This window comes from Microcaecilia unicolor, chromosome 2, assembly GCF_901765095.1.
Source record: "Microcaecilia unicolor chromosome 2, aMicUni1.1, whole genome shotgun sequence".
Lineage (NCBI taxonomy): Eukaryota > Metazoa > Chordata > Amphibia > Gymnophiona > Siphonopidae > Microcaecilia > Microcaecilia unicolor.
Window position 1 is genome coordinate 537,735,301 of NC_044032.1, and position 24,481 is coordinate 537,759,781.

Below are 24,481 nucleotides of genomic sequence, written 5' to 3' on the forward strand. Positions count from 1 at the left end.
ACTCCTGGACCTTCATTCCTGCGGTTCCTGTAAGTCCTACCGGCTGCCAGAACCTGAGGGCTCAACCCGAGGAGGAAGGCAGTCAAGTGCAGGTGAAGCCTAGGTCCAGTCCGGGTTCCAGTCCAGTGTGTTCCGGTCCGGTGTGTGTTCCAGTCTGGTGTGCTCCAGTCCAGTGTTCCAGTCCTGTGTCCTCCAGTCCGGGGGATTCCAGTCCAGGTGTTCCGGTTCGCTGGGCAGTGCCTGCAGTCCCTGCCGTTGTGCTTACCCAGTGTTGGTTGGTGGGTTTTGCCTGCTGCTGTCGCTCCTCGTCAGCAGCCCAAGGGCTCACGTTTGCTCCAGAGCCCGGTCCCGCGGGCTCAGAACCTGACAGAACCTGACAGAATGCAAAGGCCATGAGCCCGGCAAGAACCCCCATCCAGCTGACCCAGCTGGGGTCCAGCTCCATCGTTGTTCTTGATCCTTCTATGACTCTTCGTCAGTATCGTGGGAAACTTTTGTCTCATCCTGTTTTGAAGAAGACCCCTGAAGCGGCAGCTGAGAGAAAACGTGTCCGGTGGCTTGGAATCGCTGAAAACCCAGTTTCAGATATGGACCCTTTTATCACGCTCGCTGAATATCGCCGCAGCCTGGTCTTGAATCCAGCTTTGTGGGATACTCCTGAAGCTGTCGCAGAGAGGAGACGTCTTGGGAATTCCATGCTCTGGGCCCAGCAGGGGTCCAGTCCCATTCAAGCAGCGCGCCCAGACAAGCCTCTGAATCCAGTCCGAGCAGCACGTCCAGCCAAGCTTCAGAGTCCAGTCCGAGGGACGCTTCTGACCGAGCCTCCGATGCCAGTTCAGGTGACGCTTCCATTCGAGTCTCCGAGTCCAGTCCGTGGGGTGCTTCTGACGGAGCCTCAGATTCCTATGCAAGTGGCGCTCCAGGTCGAGCCTCCAGTCCTCGTTCAAGTGGCACGCCCCTTGAAGTCTCGGAGTCCAGTCCGTGGGGTGCTTCTGACGGAGCCTCAGATTCCTATGCAAGTGGCGCTTCGGGTCGAGCCTCCAGTCCTCCTTCAAATGGCACGCCCTTTGAAGTCTCCGAGTCCAGTCCGAGGGAAGCCTTCGATGGAGCGTCAGATTCCTGTGCAAATGGCGCTTCGGGTCAAGTCTCCGGTTCTTGTTCAAGTGACCCGTCCAGTCAAGCCACTGAGTCCAGTTCGAGGGGGGCTTCTAACCAAGCCTCCGATGCCAGTCCACAGGGTGGTTCAGGTGGCACCTCCGCTTCCAGTCTGGAGGGTACCTCCAATCAAGCTCCGAAGGCCAGTTCGAGTGGTGCTTCCGCTCGAGCCTCCGATCCCTGTCCAAAGGGTGTGTTCTGCCAAGCCTCAGTTAAAGTCCAGTTCGCGGGGCGCTCCCAGCCAAGCTCCTGAGTCCAGTTTGAGGGGCCCTGCCAGTCAAGCTTCTGATTCCAGTCCGGGTCCCAGTCCCGGTTCAACTCCTGTTCAAAGTTCCAGTTCCAGCCAAGATGCTGACCCTGCTCCGAGCTCCAGTTCCAGCCAAGATGCTGAGTCTGTTCCAAGTTCCAGTTCCAGCCAAGATGCTGACCCTGCTCCTAGCTCCAGTTCCAGCCAAGTTGCTGAGTCTGTTCCAAGTTCCAGTTCCAGCCAAGATGCTGACCCTGCTCCGAGCTCCAGTTCCAGCCAAGATGCTGAGTCTGTTCCAAGTTCCAGTTCCAGCCAAGATGCTGACTCTGCTCCTAGCTCCGGTTCCAGCCAAGATGCTGAGTCCGTTCCTAGTTCCACTTCCAGCCAAGATGCTGAGCCTGCTCTGAGTTCCAGTTCCAGTCAAGCTTCTGACGCCCACCTGGGTCCCAGGCCCGGTTTGCTTTTTGACTCTAGTCCGGGTCCCAGTCCCGGTTTGCTTCCTGAGTTCAGTCTGGGGTCCCTTGGAGAAGGGTGCCTTTTGAACATGGTTCCTCTTGATGCATCCAAGTTCCTGAGTTGGCCCAGCGGTGATTGGAAGGAGCCTCCTGTTGACAAGTTCCGCTCCTGTCTGCCAGTTTTGAACTTCTTTGTGACTTCCAGTCCAGTGATCCATGTCTGGGGGTTGACACCGATCAGAAGGTTTCACCACAGTTACCCCTGGACACCTGACCTCCTCAGGGAGACCGAGAGGGGGGTCTTGAGGAGGGGGTACTGTCACGTTTGTGGCCGTGACCACCCTCATACTTACCCTGTTTCTGGGAGTCAGTGGCTGTGCTGGCTTCTGCTTGTCTCTGTGTCTGTCTCTGTCTTAGTTTCTCTCTGGCTCTGTGTGCTGATTGCCCTACTGAACCTCACCTGTGTGGGCTATGCCTCTTCCAAGATGGCTGCCGCCTCTTCCTCCTTGCCAGTTTCCAAGATGGCTCCCGCTGTTCCTTCCTATGGAATGACTGCTTTGTGTGTCAAGCCTCTGTTTGGTTGCAAGGTGATTGCTGCAGCTGTGGCTCTGGTCTTGATGAGTATTAGTGACTTGGAGACTACAGTCCTGGCCTTTGCATTGCCATTCCCTCCGCAGTGCTTTAGGTCCCGAGGTTAGTGTGCTGTTAGCACCATTTGCTTTCCTTGTCTTTTGCTCTGTGGGTTTTCAGCCCTTCTGTGTTTATTGTTCTGTGGGCTTCCTACCCTTCTGTGTTATTTGCTCTGTGGGTCTCCTACCCTTCTGTGGGTTTTCAGCCCTTCTGAGTTTATCGCTTTGTGGGTTTCCAGCCCTTCTGTATTTATTGCGCTGTGGGTTTTCAGCCCTTCTGTGTTAATCGCTTGTGGGTTTCCAGCCCTTCTGTGTTTTGCTCTGTAGGTTCCCTGCCCTTCTGTGTTATTGAGCTGTGGGTGTTCAGCCCTTCTGTGGTTATCGCTTGTGGGTTTCCAGCCCTTCTGTGTTTATTGCTCTGTAGGTTCCCTGCCCTTCTGTGTTCTTGCTCTGTGGGTTTCCAGCCCTTCTGTGACCATTGCTTTGAACCTATTGCCAGAACCCGGACATTCCCTGCCTGTCTGCCTTGCCATCGCCTAGGGGCCAGGGGGCACTCCTGGACCTTCATTCCTGCGGTTCCTGTAAGTCCTACCGGCTGCCAGAACCTGAGGGCTCAACCCGAGGAGGAAGGCAGTCAAGTGTAGGTGAAGCCTAGGTCCAGTCCGGGTTCCAGTCCAGTGTGTTCCGGTCCGGTGTGTGTTCCAGTCTGGTGTGCTCCAGTCCAGTGTTCCAGTCCTGTGTCCTCCAGTCCGGGGGATTCCAGTCCAGGTGTTCCGGTTCGCTGGGCAGTGCCTGCAGTCCCTGCCGTTGTGCTTACCCAGTGTTGGTTGGTGGGTTTTGCCTGCTGCTGTCGCTCCTCGTCAGCAGCCCAAGGGCTCACGTTTGCTCCAGAGCCCGGTCCCGCGGGCTCAGAACCTGACAGAACCTGACAGTAATATCTAATAGTCAAATCTCAGCACAGGACCATTAGGAAGAAAAAAGTCAAAGAATGCATTGTTAGTTCCTGGCACAGGAAGTCAGCAGAGTCTGAGGAAACACTGTGGTCAGAGTCTGCTCCAGGAAAATACAGCCTTTAACATGATATTTTAAAAGATAGAGGAAAGCCAATATCAGAAAAGAAAGATGTAAAAACTATATATTTCTATGAGGCCTCCTCACGTGACCTTTACAAGGTTTAAATAGGTCAAATGAGAAGGACAATAACCTATAGTCCTCTGTAATAGTTCACAGCCAATTTGGAAAATAAGAATTATATTAAATTTTAAACTGATCCTTTCTATGCTTTCACAATTTGGGCCCTAAATTATGACAGCATATCAAGATTCACATTCAGAGGGATAGCTAAAAATAAGCTTATATATTCCCAGGAATCAATTTACAATTTAGAGTATATTTTAAATACAGAGGAAAAGCAGCTTTATAAGCAGGAAACAAGTAGAGGCATTTCTTAAAACATTTTAGTAAAATTCAAAATTCAAGGATAGAATAACAATTTTTATTAATACAATAAATGCATAAATTGTCCAGTATGATATGTTCATATAGACCAGTATGATAAATGGAACAGCTTGTAAGCCTACATTGTAAATTGAATTCTAAACAAAGAGTAGGAAGGATAACACAGAATCACAGAAAAACCCATCTAGTCATTAAAAATCTGAAACACGTAATGAATTCCTTTATCATATACTTAGTTCAAAGCATTTGTAAAGATGAACTTTAGAAAAAATAAGAACTACAAGGGTTAATCTCTGTCATTCGGTCGTAAGGAAATTACGAAATAACTGTGCTTTCTGTATATAGTTTGAGTTTACTCCCCCCTGCAAGCATTGGATATTATGGTGACTGAAAATAGGACTATACATCAGACAAAAACTGTAAGTTTAAGTTTTCGTATTAAACTTCATGCTGGTGTAATTAGTCTTCATAGAATTAATACTTCAGGAGAGGAAAAGAGGAGAAGGTTATTACTTTATCTGTTTCCAGAGGTACGGTTCTCAATAAAAAGGAAATTGGCAATTGTAGCTAGTCTGATCTGAACATAGCTCTGAAATAATAGCAACCTAAATTTCTTTAGTTCGGATTTACAGGCTCCGGTGTGAACAAATTCAGGGTAGCCCTTCTCTGACATCTATACGCAGTTTATATTTCTCCAGAGGTACAGGGCATCAAAGAAAAAATAATTCACTAACCATTCCAATTCACTCCCTCACTTCTGCTGCGACTGGACTAATTTATTTATTTATTTGTATCCCACATTTTCCCACCTATTTGCAGGCTCAATGTGGCTTACATAATGCCAATAATGTTAGATTTTTATTGTGACTTTCATGCCTACTTACTAGAAACTAGGCTCTCGACAACTGCTCAATTTCACAGATACCCCAAATGGCCACGAGATAGAACTCCATGCCATCATCATTCAACATGACTCCACAGGAGCTAATGAGACTATACCAATACACTGCAATATTAGGAAAGTGTTTGGTGTTAAAAGGAGAAGGACTTAGGCTACTGTGTTGTTAAAAGTCAGGAGAAAGACATAGCCTATATATTGTAGGAGGGCACATGAAGCTGTAAAAACCAGCGGTCTAATGTCTATTTAAATCCTTCTTAATTTCATTAGCTTTCTTATTTGATGTTTGTATATTTTTTGACTGCTTCCTTTAGTTTCATTAAGTTCTTTTTTTAAGGTCCCTGTTTACTAATGCTAGAGACACCTATATATTCCTATGGGTGTCTCTAGCGTTAGCGTGCATTAAAAATGCTAGCGCATCTTAGAAAACAGGGACCCTAGTTTTTATGTCCCACTGGACTGATCTTTAACCTCAAGAGAGGAAGTGCATAAAAGTTTGAATCAAGGCATTTGTGCCAAACATTACTGTTATTAAGTAGATGCTGCCATCTACATGTTGCTTTAAAGCACTACTGGGTGAGTTGCTCTCTGTTTGCTTTTAATTAGTGTTTTTACATTTAGGGCCCTGTTTACTAAGGCACGCTAGCGTTTTTAGCGTGTGCTAAAATTAGTGTGTGCTAAATGCTAGAGGTACCCATATATTCCTATGGGCGTCTCTAGCGCTTAGCGTGCGCTAAAAACGCTAGCGCGGCTTAGTAAACAAGGCCCTTATTGTCTATTTCTGTATTTTTAATTATTAAAGTTTTGTTTATATAGGTTTTTACTTAGCTTTTTTTTTTTAATTTCCCTGAAAGTTTTATGTGATTAATGGATCTTCTGTGAGTATGTGCCTTTATACACGTTACAAGTTTTTAATTTGGATACTTTTATTGGGATTGTTTAATTTATGTATGGTTTTTATGTAAGTGCTATTTATGGTTTCTAATTGTTATGGCTACAGTTGCCCCTGATGCAGCCCTTCCCTAGGGCAAAACGTGGTCCATGTTGGGTATTTTACTGTATATCTCTTGTGCTGAATGAACATCTTATTCCATCTTGACATGTGATATGTTCCTTTGTGCTCCCTTTGGAGATTACTTACAGCTTCTAGAAGTGAAAAAGAGTAAGAGATTCTCAGGCCCAGGAGAAAATAAAATTTTGCGTGAATAAGAAAGCAGCATCTGTCAGCCTGAAGAGACCAGACCTTCAAAAGGCAAAGATGGGTTTGTAAGATACAGTATATTAAATGCCTATCTCATAAATTCAAATCCATAAACAACTCATATTATCTCATGCCTTTTTCAGTAATAGTACAAGATGAGTCTCATTTACCTCCATCCCTATCCTGGAGGCCTCCTTTATCATGTTGCGCTTGTAGTAATGCTAACAAAGCCCATTCACTTTGGGCTTCTTTTACAAAGCTGCGCTAGCGATTCCTGCGCAGCAGATGAGAGGAAGCTCATAGGAATTCAATGGGCTTCCTTTCTTTTGCCGCACTGATAATCGGTAGCACAATTTTGTAAAAGAAGCCCAAAGAGCATCTGAATCTTGACTGCCCTGGTTCAGGGGCTCTTTTACAAAGTTTTTTTTTAGCACGTGCTAATTATTAGCGTGCGCTAAACTCTAGAGGCACCCATAGGAATATGGGCATCTCTAGCATTTAGCGCATGCTAAAAACGCTAGCGTGCCTTTGTAAAAGGCCCACTGTTCTAGCTACTAGGCTACCCCTCTTTTACTTTTTCTTTTTAATTATTCAGCCACATTCTAACTTAGGAATGATTTGCTGTGACTGCAGAAGACAAAGGATGTTCAGGGAGGTAGGACCTTGGAGTGAATGACTTCACATAAGGGAGAGCTACACTTGGGGTATTATGAGCATAGCAAGTTTATGGGCCCTTTTACTAAGCTATACTGTAGCCTATGTGTGTGCAGTGTGCACCAAAATGAGACTGCCAGTCTAGCACACCCCCTGGCAGTAATTTTGGATTTGGCACACGCTGTCATTCCGGCAGTAAAAATGATTTGTTTTCTACTGCGTGTGGTGTTTTCAGTGGTAATCAGCAGTGTGTAGCGTGTGAGACATTATCGCTAGATTAATGGATGGCGGTAAGGGGTCAGGCCGTAAATAGGCACGCATTAGTTTTAATTTTATTGTACGCCCATTTTCCGGCCCATTAAAAAAATGCCCTTTTTCTCAGATGCCTTAAAAAAATGGCCTGGCCCACGCCAAAAACACATGCCCACGCTACCACAGGCCACTTTTCATTGCAGCTTAGTAAAATGAGCCCTTATTTAGTTATTTATTTTATTTATTGGGCTTTATTAACTGCCTTTATGAAGAGATTCACCCAGGGCAGTGTACAGCAGGTACAGTTTAACATAAAACTTAGAATTTTGTTAACAGCATAACAATAGTAAAATAACCAAGAATAAATATAAATACAATAAATTAGGTAAACTTGAAAAAAGTAAATTGAAACCTAATAATTGAACTACTGTGAAACAATATCAAAAATAGACACATTTAACATATGGCCCATCTCTGAGGGACTGCGTCTTTTTACTGTTCTCTGTTAAAGAGATTGACCCCATATCTCAATACACAATTGATAGTGGTGGGGGATATGAACATGCTTAAGCATCCAAAGGAGGCTATTACCTCTATGCCAAGGAGCTGTAGCAAGCCTGAGAGGGGAAAAGTTCCTTGGACCTGTTTGGCGACGCCTTACCTGTTGATTCATGTGGATTGTTGCATCCTGGGAAGTGTGATTTTACTCATCGTTCCCAGGTACACAACACTCTATCCAGACTAGATTATATTTTAATCGTTTCTAGAAGTCCAATCTGCTACTATAGGGCCAGAATTGATTTATCGACCATTCTATGGTATGGATTGATTTAGAGGCTCCTAGCTATGTACATTTGCTGCCAAAATAAATATATAAAGTGGTTAAAATAAAAGAAAAAAGAGGGAAAGATTCATAATTTCTTATTTATCACATCTTTTCAGGAGTAGTTCAAGGTGAATTACATTCAGATACACTAGGTGTTTCTCTATCCCTAATGGATCACAAACTAATAGTGACCGTTAAAATAAAAAATTATATGCTCAGACCTGCCAAGTCTCCCATCTCTTGCACTCCCACCAAAGCAGGAAAGTCTCCCACTGAGACACGGGGTCGGCAACTCCTCCTTCCACCCGGTATTAATTTCCTCGCCACTGCTGCTTTTACTCTTCAGCAGCAGTGGCTGCGACTAAAAAAATATATATATATAATGAAAAAGGCAAGCATGGGGCGGCAGCTCTGCAGCCACTCCTTTCTCCTCTCTCTCTCTCTGCCCCTGGAGGAGCAGGAAGGTGACATCAAGATAAATTCACGTGTGCTACTTTTTTGGTGTATACTTTACCTTGAATTGTATCTGCCATTGTTAGGGCACAGACCAGAAGTCTGCCCAGCTGTAGCCCCCCTTCCCAACCACCAGCCCCGCCTCCCACCACCGGCTCTGCCACCCAATCTCTGGCGGCTAAGCTTCTAGGGATCCCTTCCTTCCGAGCAGGATTCCTTCATGTTTATCCCACGCATGGTTTTTTTTTTTGTTACATTTGTACCCCGCGCTTTCCCACTCATGGCAGGCTCAATGCGGCTTAGTTACATATTGTACACAGGTACTTTTCTGCTCATCCTCTTTCTAGATTGCGGCGGGTGCGCGTGCGCACTCTACAGCCTACCATTTGTGGCTGGGCTGGCGATCTCCCTGGTGACTGACAGACGCCACGGTGCACGGCGGGGTTCAATTACTATGGTGACGCGCATGCGCCTTAACTAGACCTACGGTACTTAGGCTGCGCTCGGACTGACTGGGAATTGAGTTCCGGCAGTGTAGAAGATGAAGGTACAGCGCGCGGTTACAGCGCTTTCCCCCGCTGCTCCCCTGTGACACCGAGGGCTAGTTTGTGCGCTGCACTTCTGTTTGCGGGAATCCTCCAGCCAGCCAAGACTAGAACTCCCGCTCTGCTTCTAGTGGGGGAGCTAGGCCTGGTATTGGTACAGCCTAGGACTCGGAGTCATCTGCCTAGGAAGACAGGGTATTTTTATGGTATTTCATTTTGAGGAGAAGTAAAATTTGGAAGGCAGGGGGTGCTTTGGGCTTGGCGACTTCCACAGACCTCCTAGTGCTGCAAGCGTAGGGTTACCATACTCCTCGGAGGACATGTTCTCCAGGTTTTCTAATTTTTAGGGCAATGTTCTCTTTCTTTTATGTGTCTATGCACCCACATAAAGAGAGAAACCATCTCTGGCCTTTTAGTCACTCTGGACACACGGGGTTGCTAAAGAGAGAGATAGACATTGCTGGTCTCCTTTCTGTTTCCTTGCTGGGTAATTCAGACCAAAGGAATTTTGTCCGTGCAGCACAACTTTAAGCATATATCACGCAAAGACTTTCACATATATCTTTGAAGCCAGCTAAAGTTTGTTGACCTTATCCACTCTTTTGACAAGTAGGCTCGGGCTCAGACTCAGTCAAACTCGAATCTGGAAATTTTTGAAAAGTAGATTATCTACTGTTGTACTGAAAGTCAGTTACTGTGTGTGTTCATTAACTGTCTCAAAGCCATGTACACATTTGCTGTGATTAAATATTTCTTAAGCAAAGGTAGCAACCATTTTTATTTTGTCTCTGCGAATATGGTAACCCTATACAAGCAGGCCAATACTTGTTTCTTGTATGTAAATAAACATGTATATTCATGAATGATGTTTAGACATTGGTATCTTGCCTGCTGCACTGGAGGATTGGACCTGGCCAACTCTGGATGATCAGGTGACTACCTTGTATGATAGTGATGATAATGCTTGTATACAGCTAACTCCCACCAAATGGGGTTCAAAGCGGTTAACAAAAGTGAGAGGATGAGCGAGTGGAACAAATCAGGGTTGACGTAACATCTAATTGAGCATAGTTGTCTGAGGATAAAGAAACCAGTCTTTCAATCATTTGATTATGTGAGGGGCGAAAGAAAGTTGTGAATCAATAGTCACCCCTAAATAACAAAAGGACTCAACCACGTGAATAGTAGTACTAAGGAATTGCAAAGGGAATTTAGGAATGGGCAAATCGCCTGGGAACCAACAAGCTACTGTTTTTTGTTTTTTTAAGAACCAATTTATGACCTGTGAGCCATTTTGTGACAGTATCAAGATAGTTCAATAAAGGATGAATAGAAAGAGAAAAAGGATTAGTTGGAAAGAGTAATACAGTGTCATCAGCGTAAAAGTACCTAGAGATGCCTGTTGATTGTATGACGGTGGCGAGAGGGCTGAGGAAGAGGTTAAAGGGAAGAGGGGACATAGGCCTCTGGGGGGATGCCACAAGACAAAGAGCAAGAGGTGGAAGAAGAGAAATTAGTAACAACCTTATAGGAGTGGTTTGAGAGGAAGGAGCTGAACCAAGACAGAACAGTACCCTTAAAACCAAGGGAAGAGAGAAAAAGAGAGTGATCGACCAGGTCAAATGCAACCGAGAGATCGAGTGATACTGGTAGAACAATATTTTGTTTATCAAAAGACCTGCTAGAACTTTCTCGGTGCTGAAATGAGTCCAGGAGTTGGATTGTCTGGGGTGTGAAGCTAGTATTTTTTTCTTCAAATGAAGAGACTTGAAGGAAGACCATTTTTCTAAAACTTTGGAGAGGAAAAATAGGTTAGAAACCGGGCGATTGCTCACTGGGTTCAGAGGATCTATCGAGGTTTTTTTTTCAGAATTGGGTGAACTTCATTAAAGGAACTCGACCAGAGTAAAGACTGTTGTTAAGGAGCGGTAGGATATGGGGTAATAGATCTAGATGACGAGAATGGCACATAGTACTCGAGGTGAAATTATACCAGGGATCTATACAAAGGCATGATAATCTTTTTCTTGAGTAGTGACTCCTAACTCAAAGTCCAGCATTTTGTACCTTTAGTTGGGATTATTTTTCCATATGTGCATCACTTCATACATGTCCACACTAAAATTTCATCTGCCATTTCTTTCTCTGTTGAACTCCATTTGATGAACCACCTTAGCCCAGAAAGGGCTCAAGGTGGTGAACAATCCAACTGTAAAATAGATTAATCTTATTAAGTACATAAGTGTTGCCATACTGGGAAAGACCAAAGGTCCATCAAGTCCAGCATCCTGTTTCCAACAGTGGCCAATCCAGGTCACAAATACCTGGCAAGATCCCAAAAAAGTACAGAACTTTTTTTTGTGTTACATTTGTACCCTGTACTTTCCCACTCACGGCAGGCTCAATGCGGCTTACATATTGTATACAGGTACTTATTTGTACCTGGGGCAATGGTTAAGTGACTTGCCCAGAGTCACAAGGAGCTGCCTGTGCCTGAATTGGGAATCGAACTCAGTTCCTCAGGACCAAATTCCACCACCCTAACCACTAGGCCACTCCTCCACTCCACATTTTATACTGCTTATCCCAGAAATAGTGGATTTTCCCCAAGTCCATTTAATAATGGTCTATGGACTTTTCCTTTAGGAAGCCGTCCAGCCTTTTTTAAACTCCACTAAGCTAACCGCATTTACCACAATTTCTGGCAACGAATTCCAGAGTTTAATTACACGTTGAGTGAAGAAACATTTTCTCCGATTCGTTTTAAATTTACTACATTGTAGCTTCATCGCATGCCCCCTAGTCCTAGTATTTTTGGAAAACGTGAACAGATGCTTCACATCTAACCGTTCACTCATTATTTTATAGACCTCTATCATATCTCCGCTCAGCTGCCTTTTCTCCAAGCTGAAGAGCCCTATCCGCTTTAGCCTTTCCTCATAGGGAAGTCGTCCCATCCCCTTTATCATTTTCGTCGCCCTTCTCTGCACCTTTTCTAATTCCACTATATCTTTTTTGAGATGCGGCAACCAGAATTGAACACAATTTTTGAGGTGCGGTCGCACCATGAAGCGATACAAAGGCATTATAACATCCTTATTTTTGTTTTCCATTCCTTTCCTAATAATACCTAACATTCTATTTGCTTTCTTAGCCGCAGCAGCACACTGAGCAGAAGGTTTCAACGTATCATCAACGACGACACCTAGATCCCTTTCTTGGTCTGTGACTCCTAACGTGCATCTCACTGTTAAACCACTCTGTCTGTCATTTCAGTTCAGTTTGTACCCTGGTACCACAGTGACCCATTTGTTGACCTCCTTCTATCAGGTCTCCGAAATGCCTATTCTATCTAAGCCTATATTTATTGCCATTCATTCTAACTCTTCCATATTATTATTTTTTTTATTTCTCTGATTTGCATGCAGAGAATTTAATGAATTGTAGTTTTTGTTTTCAACCTGCGTAGATTTTGATGGGTGTCATTTTGAATTATTTTTCCCTCTTTATATATTTTTGGGCTACTACAGCTTTTATCATACGTTCTCTATCAGGTTATTCTAACTTCTGCATTTTGCCATTATGTTTTTGGAGGTGCCTTACTCTGAACCATGCACTCCTGAGTGACCAAGATTCTAGTTCAACCGTGCTCTACCTGAAAAAGTAAAGGAGAGACAGATTGGTCCTTCTTGTGTCAGGAAACTGTCAGGTGGCAAGGTCATCTCATCAAAAATGGCTCACTTTAAGGACCTAATTCTTGGCAGGAAAAGAAAAATCTATGATGATCTACCATCTAAATGAGCCTGTCTGCCTGGATATGATTGTGGTAGCTCATTCTTGGCCTAAGACATATTTGGTTTCCGCTTTAACGGGGGAGGGGGGTGTTATCCTAGAGCAGTGTTTCCCAAGTCGGTTTTGGTGTATTCTCTTGACAGTCAAGTTTTCAGGATATATACAATGAATATGCATGAGATTGATTTGCATACATTGTATGCCTCCTGACTGGCAAGGAGGTACTCTAATACGACTTGGGAAGCACTATCCTAGAGAAACCAGTCAGGTTGGGCAGTTCACAACAGAATCATGGGTTCCTTTTTCATCCCAACATCTAGTATCTGGCTCTTACATGGATGTTGAAAGAACACTGATTTTCTCCTTTGTATTCTCTGATGAGGTTTCTCAGGCCCTGATAACTTTTATAGATGAAGCCATCTGAAAATGATATAGGTTAAAATGGAAGAAGTTTGCCAGTTGGTATGAGGGCAAAGACCCTTGATTCCTTCTCTTGCCTCATGCAAAAATTATTGGACTACTCTCTCCATCTTTCATTTAGGCTTTAAAACAAACAGTTCATATATGTCTATGATAAATATACTCCACAAGATACAATGAAAATAATTCAATGTTTTGTGTGTTTACTATATAGCTAAAATGTGGGAAGCCTAATCTGGTAAATTTAGAATAGCCAATTTTGGCTTTTCCAGCAGTGAAGAAGGCTTTGACCATATCAGTGATGACATACCCCTATCAGTGTAATTTGGCAGCAGTAGTGATGCTGGCAGGAAAGCTTTTGTGTCCCTTCTACTGGTGAAGATGGGGGACCCACTGGAATCAGGGCTGTTGAGTTGGAGTTTGAGTCAGAAGCAATTTTGGGTGTAGTTGGAGTTAGTAAGAATGTACCGACTCCAACTCCAAAATAAAAACTTACAACAGTGTATTGCATATTTTCATTTGACAGCAATTTTGTTCAGTTTCTTTGTTCAAACTTCAAATAAATATACTTTGTGGTCTATTAGTCCTGACGTTGTACATAAAGAAGTATCCTTGCTTTTGTAATTAACCAAATTTCTCTAGATTTACTGTACTTTATAGGAGTCGAGGTTGGACAGTAGAAATATAAAGGTGTCAAGAGTCGAAGGTTTGAGGTACTGACTCCACAGCCCTGGCTGGAATGATGATTAATTTTGGAGGGGTGGGGGAAGATTTTGAGGTACCTGATAATGCTGCAGGGAGGATAGATTTCATGGCAGCTAGTGTGGATACTATACTTATGAGCGAGAGCCTCCAAACTAATACCACATTATATTTTTTGAGTGAATTTTAATATGCCTCTGTTAAAAATATTTTGCTTTGCTTTTTAAGCAGCATTTCAACATGTTCATTAAAATTGTATTAAGGTGCGTGGTAAAAATATTTTGCATGAGGTTTATTGTATAAGTCGCTCAAACGGCAATTCTATAAGTGGGTGCCTCATTTATAGAACAGTAGCACTTACATGTGTGATTGATGTTAGTAATTGGCAGGCACTGTTCTCAAAACAGTGTGTCTAAATCACCTGGGGTCCTTTTACTAAGGTGTGCTAACAGATTTAGTGCGTGCTAACAAATTAGTGTGCGTTGACCTCCAGATTCTATAAATCGCGCTTAGAGATCCATGCCAAAATCCAAGCGGACTCTTAACAATGCGCATAACTTAACAAGCTTAGGTGTCCTTTTACTAAGCCACGTAAGGTTTGGGTGTCCCCGACCGTATTATCGAAACGAAAGGTGGACGTCCATCTTGTTTCGATAATATGGGTTTCCCCGCCCCTCCACCGGGACGTTTTGCGAGGATGTCCTCAGCAAAACTTGGGCGTCCCTTTCAATTATGCCCCTCCACGTTACTATGTTATCAATTCAAGATTTAAATCAACAATGAACGTAATATTATATACTTGATCATGGTGTTTTTGGGGCATACACTGTAGAAGTTCACCCAGCTCTGTCCATATGTTCCAACTACTGGAGTTGCTGTCAAAGCCCAGTCCAGCCTATCCAAATCTGTCTTGCCATTTGCGGGACAAAGACTGTAAAAGTCTGGCCGGCACTGTCCTCACGTTCCAAATTACAGTTGCCGTCAAAGCTTTCTCCAGCCCATCCTAAACTGGATTTCTGTGATTGGCTGAGAGAGACCCCTGGCTATGATTGGCTGAGAGAGACCTGAAGGGGCATAATCAAAAGGGAGGGACATCCAAGTAAGTGGAGCTGTGGCCAAGCAGTTAGAGTACTGGTCTTGTAATCCAGAGGTGGCCAGTTCAAATCCCACTGGTACTACTGAAAAAGCTGAGTAAAAATAGTTTTGATTTAGGACGTCCCTGACGAGCACTTGGATTTTTTTGTTTTGGGGGGGTGGGAGGGGATTGGTGACCACTGGGGAAGTAAGGGGAGGCCATCCCCGATTCTCTCGGATGGTCATTTGGTCAGTTGGGGCTCCTTTTTGAGTTTAGTCGTGAAAAAAAAGGGACCAAGTAAAGCCGGCGAAATGCTCGTCAAGCCTGGCTTTTTTTCCCCATTATCGGGCAAAGCCGGCCATCTCGTGAGCACGCCCCTGTCCCGCCTTCACTACCCTACCGACACGCCCCCTTGAAATTTTGCCGGCTGCGCGACGGAAAGCAGTTGAAGCCGGCCAAAATCGGCCTTCGATTATACCGATTTGGCCGGTTTCAGGAGATCGCTGGCCATCTTCCGATTTGTGTCGGAAGATCGGAAGATGGCCGGCGATCACTTTTGAAAATGACCTGGATAGTACCTTGGTAGCGGATGCCACTTCTGGTGTGAGCAGTACAGAGTGGTAATTGATTCAAAGTACATGAGTTATAGAGTGAATTAAGTGGTTAAGAAGAGATAAGTGTCCTGGTTTGGTAACAAGTTTCGTTGTGTTGCATGATTCGGGTGTTTAGGTTGGATCGTTATGGTATGCCTTCTTGAATAAATTGGTTTTTAGTGATTTTCGAAAGATTGTTATGTCATGTATTGATTTCAGGGCGTTTGGTAATGCATTCCATAGTTGTGTGCTTATATTGGAGAAGCTGGTTGCATATGTTGATTTATATTTTAGTCCTTTGCAGCTTGGGTAGTGGAGGTTTAGATATGTGTGTGCTGAAGTTTTTGTGTTTCTGGTTGCTAGATCTACTAGGTCTGCCATGTAGGTCGGAGTCTCGCCGTGGATAATTTTGTGGACCAGGGTACAGATTTTGAATGCAATCCGTTCTTTGATTGGGAGCCAGTGAAGTTTTTCACGTAGGGGTTTAGCACTTTCATATTTCGTTGTTCCAAATTAGAGATCCTCTGTGTTCGTTCCATGCCTTTTTGAATTACACCACAGTTTTTTTTTCCCCACCACCGCCCTCGGGAGGGCATTCCAGACATCAACCACCCTGTCTGTGAAAAAGAATTTTCTGACTTTACTCCTAAGACTACCACCCTGCAACCTCAATTCATGGCCTCTAGTTTTACCACTTTCCCTTCTCTGGAAAATATTTGTTTCTATATTAATACCTTTCAAGTACTTAAACATCTGTATCATATCTCCCTCGTCCCTCCTCTCCTCTAGGGTATACATATTCAGGTCTTCCAGTTTCTTCTCATATGGCCTTTGGCACAAGCCCCCATATTCTTGTCGCTTTCCTGTAGACTGCTTCGAAGTCTTCTTACATCTTTAGCAAGATATGGTTTCCAAATCTAAACACAGTACTCCAGGTGGGGCCTCACCAATGGCTTGTACAGGGACATCAACACCTCCTTTCTTCTGCTGGTTACATATCTCTCTCTATATACAGCCTAGCATCCTTCTGACTATGGCCGCCACCTTGCCACACTGTTTCATCGCCTTCAGATCCTCAGATACTATCACTCCAAGATCCCTCTCTCTGTCTGTGCATATTAGCCTCTCACCATCTAGCACATATGTCTTCCTTGGATTTCTACTTCCTAAGTGCATCACTTTGCACTTCTTAGCTTTGAATTTTAATTGCCAAACATTAGACCATTCTTCTAACTTGCTGCTGTCTGTGGATCCTAAATTGGCACTTACTGCAGGACACATGAGCATGTCCCATGGTATGCCATTTTAAGCTGCATTTGGTATGAGTTAGCGCCTAATGTTGATTAGTAAAAGAGCACCTTAGAAAACTGTATCTGTAAAAGGCCAACAACAATTAAAAAAAAAACACTTCAAAGTAATAAATCCCTGTTGGTGAAACAGAATTTAAATTTTTTTTAAATAAACAAGCATATACTTCCATACGATTTAACTGCATTCAAATAGATTTCTGAATTTTCCTGAATGATTCAACATGGCTGTGGCGTCATTCTTAGCCACGACCGCCGCAGTCATGTGAAAGAGGCAAACCAATCAGAGAAATATGTGTACTTCCATATTCACACGCATCTGGTTGCTTATCAAAATTGGTTCATGATTCTTGGTATATACTTCAATTTTATCTTTGCTTTAGTCAACATTCTATTATAGCCTTACAGCATGGACAAACTATTGGAGAACAACTTAGACCAGTGAAATCGTAACATAATAGAATTGATAATGTCATACATTCTGGCTGTAATAACTGTCAATGGTGTACCTATATGATGGTTGGTCCTGATTGGATTGATCCCCAAATGGGTATAAAAATTATGTCTCAGATAAATACCAATTGTTCTACATGCAACATCTATATATATAAAAGGCAAGACCAACGTTCTATGAAGCCTCCAGCCGGAAGTGTGAAGCGCCACACATATCTGTTTTCCCCATGAGTGAAGGAAAACAGCACAGCATGAAATCTCACACAGTGAAGGACTCAGAGGGGGGAGGGGAGAGAGATGCCCTCACTCTCTCTGTAACAAAAACATAGAACAGCAGGAAACTTAACACTGAAGGACTGGACTCGGAGGGGGGAGGGAGAGAGGGCAGGGACACACACTCCCACATGCACACTCTGAAGAAAACCTTGCTAGCCCCCGTTTCATTTGCATCAGAAACGGGGCTTTTTTACTAGTTGTTTGTATTATCCAACGTCCTTGTGAGAAGATATGTTGGTCAAAGTGGTAGGCCAGTGAAGATACGATTGAATGAACATAAATTTAAGATTGTACATCAAGTTGAAGAAGCTCCACTGGTACTACATTGGATTAAAATGAATCATTCTGTAAAAGATATTTGCTGGAGAACTGTAAATCATGTTCAGTGGGGGTGGGATTGTGGTGATTTGAATCAACAGTTTAATTATAAAGAGCTACATTGGATCTTTAAAAACATCTGAGCCTGCTGGATTAAATAAAGAACTTGAATGGATGTCTTTGATCTAGTCTGGTTCTCATTTGATTGGTTTGTCTCTTTCACATGACTATGGCGGTCGTGGTTAAGAATGATGCCACAGCCATGTTGAATCATTCAGGAGAATTCAGAAACCCACTTGGATGCAGTTAAATGGCATGGATGTATATACTCACTTATTTATATTGAATATAGTAAGAAGATTTATATATGAAGTTCTTAATGTTATTTTTGAATTATAAGAGAGTGCCTTGAAAAAGCCTTTCGATGAAACACGTGTCTGCACTGCTTCCCCGTTGAATTATTACTGAAAAAAGATAAGTGAATTCACATCAGTACAATTTAAAAAAATGGAATAATTTATAAAAAAAATATGAAGATTTTTTCAAATAAAAAATTGGACCGATGACGATCTTGATGCATGTAGACTCCCTTAAGTATATATGGGATATGCATAACAACACTGATGGTCCATATCCAATGAATATATTTAGTTATTCTTTATATTGTTAGTTGATGGGATTTCTGTTGAGTTTTTTGAATTTTTTCCCTGCAACGTTTGATTATTGTTTATAAACCTGTGCCTAGGTTGCCATTAGTGCATGCCATTAAAACAAATCAGCGTGTGAGCACTTACTGACACCTATTTTGTAGGCAGTAAGAGCTTGTGTAATAATTGATCAGTGATGGCATGCCCCCTATCTGCTTCCTCTGCCATAAAACTGAAAATAAGTTTTAGCACATAATTTTTGTGTGCTAATCTCAGACTTACCACAGGACCTCCAGCGGTAAGTAGTGCTTACCACAGTTTAGTAAAAGGACCCCTTAGTTATGTAGTTTGATGTCATTGTGTGCATGCCATTAATGTTATATTATTTTCCTTTTGCAGCAAGTATTTACTTTGACAGAAAAAGGTTTGCTTGGAGCTCCAATTCGGTACATCTGGCAGAAAACATTAGGAAATTACATTGCTGTTACAGGGTAAGAGCTCAGAATAAGTATTATGACCCACTTTTGGATGTGCTTATACAGTAGTAATTAATAGATGTGCCAGCAATTCATTTTAAATACCCCTTAATCTTATGCTCTTAAGCATATTTCTTTCAGTTTTATTTAAAACTAGTAAAAGAGGTCCGTTTCCAACAGGAAATGGGCGCTAGCAAGGTTCCAGGGCCCTCTCCCTCCCTCCCTCCCTCCCTCCGTCCTCTGATGTGCAGGCACCCTCCCCTCCGAGTTCCACGCCCCCCCTACCTGCTGAGTTCCAGACACCCCTCCCTCTCCTCTGAGTTCCAGGACCCCCTCCCCACTCCTGTCCGACGGCCCCACTTCCGTCCGAGTTCTTCCTGTTCCGCAAACAGAAAATGAGGGCGGGACCAGAGGAACAGCTGAAATAGAAGTGAAAGCAAAGGCAATCTGAAGCGGCGTCCGTGCGCGCTGGACTTCACTGTTGCCAGCGGAGCAGGAGGTAAAACGTTTTAAACAGCTGGCACTTACGAAGGGCTGGGGCACCTGCACACGTCCTCCTTGCACTCAGAGGCCACAGAGAGGGAGGGAGGGAGGGAGGCGCTGGGCAGCGGAAATCGGAGGGGAGGGGGCGTGGAACTCGGACGGGAGTGGGGCCGTCGGACTGGAGTTGGCCTGTGGAATTCGGACGGCCGGAAGGAGGGAGGGAAGTAGGGGGGTCATGGAACTCGGGGGGGGGGGGGGGGGGCGTTTGTTTACTCACCTCCGGTGGCTGCTGCTGGGTTCCCTTCCCTCTCACTTCCCATTGGTCCGCCCTGTGACATCATCCTCATGGTGGACCAATGGGAACTGTGTTTCGAACCCAGGCAGCCAGACGGAGGTGCAAATTATTATATAGGATCTGATGAGCAGATGCCGCATTCTTTGTTTGTATGTATATTTATTTATTTGTGACATTTATATCCCACATTATCCCAAACAAGTTTGAGTTCAGTGTGGCGTAAAATAAACAGTATAGGATATGTAACAAAGAATAATGCATAAGAAAGTAATTTGTTGTAAGAATCCAATTTTACATTACAGTATCATAAATGTACTGGGATAGCTATGGATGTTTAACATTTAGAAAATCTATTATGGATGAGAAATTGTACATGAAGCAAAGAGAAAGTTAATGGTAAATAGAGTAATACCCAATTCAGGTAATAATTAGTTGTTTGATATATGGTTGTTCTTTGTGAGGGTTTGTTTGATTAGGAATGATTTGAGGATTGTTACATCACAAAGTTCAAGACTTGTTATAAGATTGAGTAGATGAACTAGTTCTTGGGTCTTGTGCTGGTACATCTGAAAGGGACTACAGTTTTTGTACCAACGTGCTGCTTGCTTAAAGTTGATAGATTCTAAATTAGATAGTAAGCAATCTGGCATACTTGAGCCTTTTCCTTGAAACTATGATTTTCTATGCATTTTTCTGCTTCACTCCCATCTCTATTAGAGTACTTTAAAACCCCATTTAAAAAACCCTAAATATTTTGTAATTCATGTATTAAAAAAAACCCTTTCCCCATATTTCTTACTTTTATCAATCATCTGTCTTTCAGGTCTGATCGCACTGTAAAAATCTTTGATCGCCATGGCCAGAAGAGAGATGAAATTAACCTCCCAGGGTAAGCAGAACAGGAAATTTATAGCACTCTCTTCCTTAGCGTCAGCAGCAGATGAATCCAGAGTCGTGAGGGTTGTGTCCATCTATCAGCAGGTGGAGATAGAGATTTCTGATTTGAATTGTGCGTTATGGGACGGAGGCTCCCTGGCTATTCGGTATTGTCTATCTCCAGCATGCAGATGGACGGATTTCCACAGGTTCCTGGTTTCTTCTACTCTCAGCTTCTGTTCTAGTTTTCTAGTTCAGTAGAGCTTAGGGGTGCTCTGGCTGTTCAGTGCCAGCTTTAGGGGGTACACGTGGTGGCTCCAGGTTCTTTCCCCACCTTTGACTCCTCTCTGTGCCCATTTTCCACTCTGTCGTCTACCTCACAGAAAAAAAAAGACAGACTTCTTTTGTGGGTTACCATCCCTTAGGGGCTCTGGTGGGCTCTGCAGTGTGAGAGTGAGTTCTTCCTTGGGCTCCTGAAAGGAGGCAGTCTCACCATTTCACAGGGCAGTGGTGCATGTATCTTTAAAAAAAAAAAGAGATCTTTTCTGCATGCACTCGCGTCTTTATTTTCTACTGGGTTTTCATGGCAGCTGAACTTGTTAAACACTGCTCCTGCTGTGGTGAGCGACGAACTGCATTGGGAGTTTGTATAGGGGGGGGGGGGGTGTTCTGGACCCGAGGTCGCAGAGGAGCCGGGTGACAATGTTAGCGTGGCAGTTTCCTGTGCAAAGGGCACCCGGCTATCTTCCCCTTTGCCAGCTGCAGTGTCGGCAGCCATTTTGCCTTCCCGCGGTAATGGGACCACGGTAGCTCCCTGCTGTGCTCCCAACGTTGTTAGCGGACTTTCTGCCTTCAGAGGTCTCCGCAGGTGCTGGCAATAGCACTGCTTCTGTGGAGGAAGTGGGGGAGTATTTTTTAACGGAGTTCATTTTGTTGCTTCATCAAGCATATTTGTTAAAGCGGGCTGCTGTAGGCTCTGCTTTGCTCGCGCGGGGCTGTATGATGTGGTGGCTCCCCCGCCCCCTCCTGTGACATGTTTGCCTGGCCTGGGGCAGTGAGAGTCTAAGCGGCGGCGCATTTCCTCAGGCTCTGAGGTGGAGTCCGCTGCCCCCCCCCCCTTGCCTGTTCCCTCTGAGGGGGGTCTGGCCCCTTCAGTAGTTTCAGAGCACGGGATGGAAGATTTGGAGGAGTGGGAACTTCTGTCGGATGAGGTGGACGACCCCACAGTGGTCTGAGTGTTCCACAGGGAATAGCTCCCAGCTTTTATTTCTAAAGCCTTGGAAGCTTTGAGTATTTCTTCTCCGGAGGCACAGTCTGCGGAATGTTTTGATCCTAAGATGGCAAGCACTAAAAGGCCACCCAAAGCCTTTCCTATCCATGAAGCAATGCAGGAACTTATTTCAGCACAGTGGGACATACCTGGTAGTGGTTTGCGAGTGGCTAAGGCAATGTCCTGGCTTTGTCCGGTCTTGCAAGCTGAGCAGGATCGGTTGCGTTTACCTAAGGTGGACGATTTGTGACTGCGGTGACTAAGAAGATGACTTTGCCAGTGGAAGGGAGTATAGCTCTTAAGGATATATAGGATCATAAGCTAGAGGCTTCATTGAAATGTTCCTTTGAATTGTCTGCATGTACCCTTCAGGTGGAGGTCTGTAGCTCTTATGTGGTTTGAGCTTGTTTGTCATGGGTCCAACATTCAACCATTGTGTCTGGAGTGTGGACTTTTCCCAACTTCCGGATATGGAGACCGGGTTGGCCTATTTAGCAGATGCTTTGTATGATCTCATACTTGTGTCTGCCAAGCAGATGTCCTTGACTGTGGCTGGCCATCGCTTGTTATAGTTGCGACACTGGGCCGCAGATGCAGCTTCTAAACAGTGTTTGGTTAAGCTTCCTTTTAAGGGTAAATTTCTCTTCGGAGAAGTTAGAGATCTCGGGGTTTCCAAGTCTCAGCGTCTAACTGAAGACAAGCCTCACACTTCATTCAAGTCGGGACAGTCGATGCAATGGTTTAAGGATAATAAGCGCTATCGCCATGGTAGATCTTCATTTTCTTCTAGGCCTAGCTTTCAACAAAAGCAATCCTTTTGGGCAGATAGGCGCCGGCGGTCAGCAGACCAGAGCCTCTCCCACTTCTCGGCCTTCACAATGATAGTGTCATGACCCAATCATCATTTCGGATAGGGAGACAGCTGTCCCAGTTTATCGACAAGTGGGATGCAATTACTTTGGACCAATAGGTCTTGGAGCTCATTCAAGATGGTTACAAATTAGAATTCTCCTCTCCCATCGCACATTTTTTTCTTGGAGTCCCTATGTTCGACGGGCCCCAAGTGGATGGACTTATGGACCACTTTGCTGCAGTTGCAATAGTTAGGGCCATTGTCCTCGTACCTTTTTGGGAACGGGGACATGGTTGCTATTCAATCTACTTTGTAGTTCTGAAGAAGGCGGACTCCTTTTGCCCTGTGTTAGATTTAAGAGGGGTCAACAGATTTCTCAAAATCTGGCATTTCCGCATGGAGATACTAAAATCAGTCATTGTGGCGGTACAGCCAGGGAAGTTTCTCATAGCCCTGGATCTCAGAGGCTTATTTGCATATTCCTATTTGGCCATTGCATCAGCATTTCCTTCGCTTTGTCATTCTAGGGCATTATTTTCAGTTCCAAGTGCTGCTGTTTGGGTTGTCCACAGCACTGCACACCTTCTCCAAGGTGATGGTGGTGGTGGCCTTGTGGAAGGAGGGGTTCCGGGTCTATCCCTACCTCCACGATTGGCTCATCTGAGCAGCTTTGCTGCAGGAGAGTTTGCAGGTCACTTCCCGGGTGGTGTTGCTTCTGCATGCCCTTTTTCCAAGAGGCACCTTTTTCCCTCTCAGACGCTGGAGTATGGGAGTTCTGTTCGACACTGCACAGGGCAAGGTGTCCTTGACGGAACAGCAGTGCCTCAAATTGCAGCGACAAATTTGTCTCTGATGCAGCCAGCAGCCCCCCAGGTCTGGGATTATGTCCAGGTCTTGGGGTCCATGATGGCCTCACAGGAGGTGGTGCCTTGGACCCGGGCTCACTTGAGACCTGTGCAGAAGTCCCTGTTGAGTCAATTGGCGCAGGTCTCTGAGGATTACAACTGGTGCCTCCTATGGCAGCTGAAAGCACACCGCAGTCTAGCCTGGTGGTTGTGGACCACCAGTGTAGCAAGGGGAGTTCCTCTGGTGAGCCCGGAGTGGACGGTGGTTATTGTAAGAAGTAAGATGCTCCCCAGAGGTCAGATGTCATCCTTTGGTTTTGTCTGGTTCTGAGTTCCTTTCCTTGATCCCAGGTTCAGTTCTTAGGGGCAGGAAGGTTTTGTAGCACAATAATACAACACACAAAGGTGGATTGGCAAAAGATATTTTCTAGAAATCAGCTTACAGTGCTGAGAGTAGAAAGATAATACAGCATTTCTTCGATGTGTCTCAGGGTGTGCCTGATGCCTTTCAGTGACTGAGAGTCTGTCTGTGTCAGGGCTGAGCAGGAGTGTGTGTGTGAATTCCTGTGAACTAGCACAGTTTATGGAGACAATGTTTTATTTCTGTTGTTTTCCTGTGCAGATTTTGGTTTGTTTTTATTGCTCAGAAGCACAGGAAACATCTTGTCTTTCACTGACATTCCCAGGGATCTGACTATGAGGGGAGGAGGGAATGTCAGAGCTGCTCTCCCAGAGCTAACTCTTAGGGCCTTGCATTGCATAAGGTAATGCTGACAGTTATCATTGATGCCAGTCTCCAAGGTTGGGGGAGGGGGCACACTGTCGCTCTCAGTACGCACAGGGGCTGTGGTCAGCAGTCGAGGTGCAGTGGCCCATAAACCGGTTAGAACTATGTACAGTATGCAGTGCTGTGATAGCGTTTCGTACGCTAGGAGAGGGCACGCAGTGGTGTGCTGGAGCCGGCTCACACTTGCTCTCAAGAGCCGGTTGTTAAATTTTTCAACATTTTGCAAACCGGTTGTTAAAT

At 44.5% G+C, this 24,481-nt stretch overlaps 1 protein-coding gene across 2 annotated transcripts in view; it reads left to right on the top strand.

The window, feature by feature from the left end:
- Positions 1–8,713: 8,713 nt before the first annotated feature.
- The window catches only part of WDR19 (WD repeat domain 19), a 565,820-nt gene continuing 550,052 nt past the window's right edge, over positions 8,714–24,481 (top strand). For both annotated transcript variants that reach the window (XM_030191304.1, XM_030191303.1), the window contains exons 1-3: positions 8,714–8,775; positions 18,756–18,847; positions 20,434–20,499. In XM_030191304.1, the coding sequence (XP_030047164.1) occupies positions 8,770–8,775; positions 18,756–18,847; positions 20,434–20,499 (164 nt within the window). In that variant the 5' untranslated portion in view covers positions 8,714–8,769. The remainder of the gene's footprint in view (positions 8,776–18,755; positions 18,848–20,433; positions 20,500–24,481) is intronic.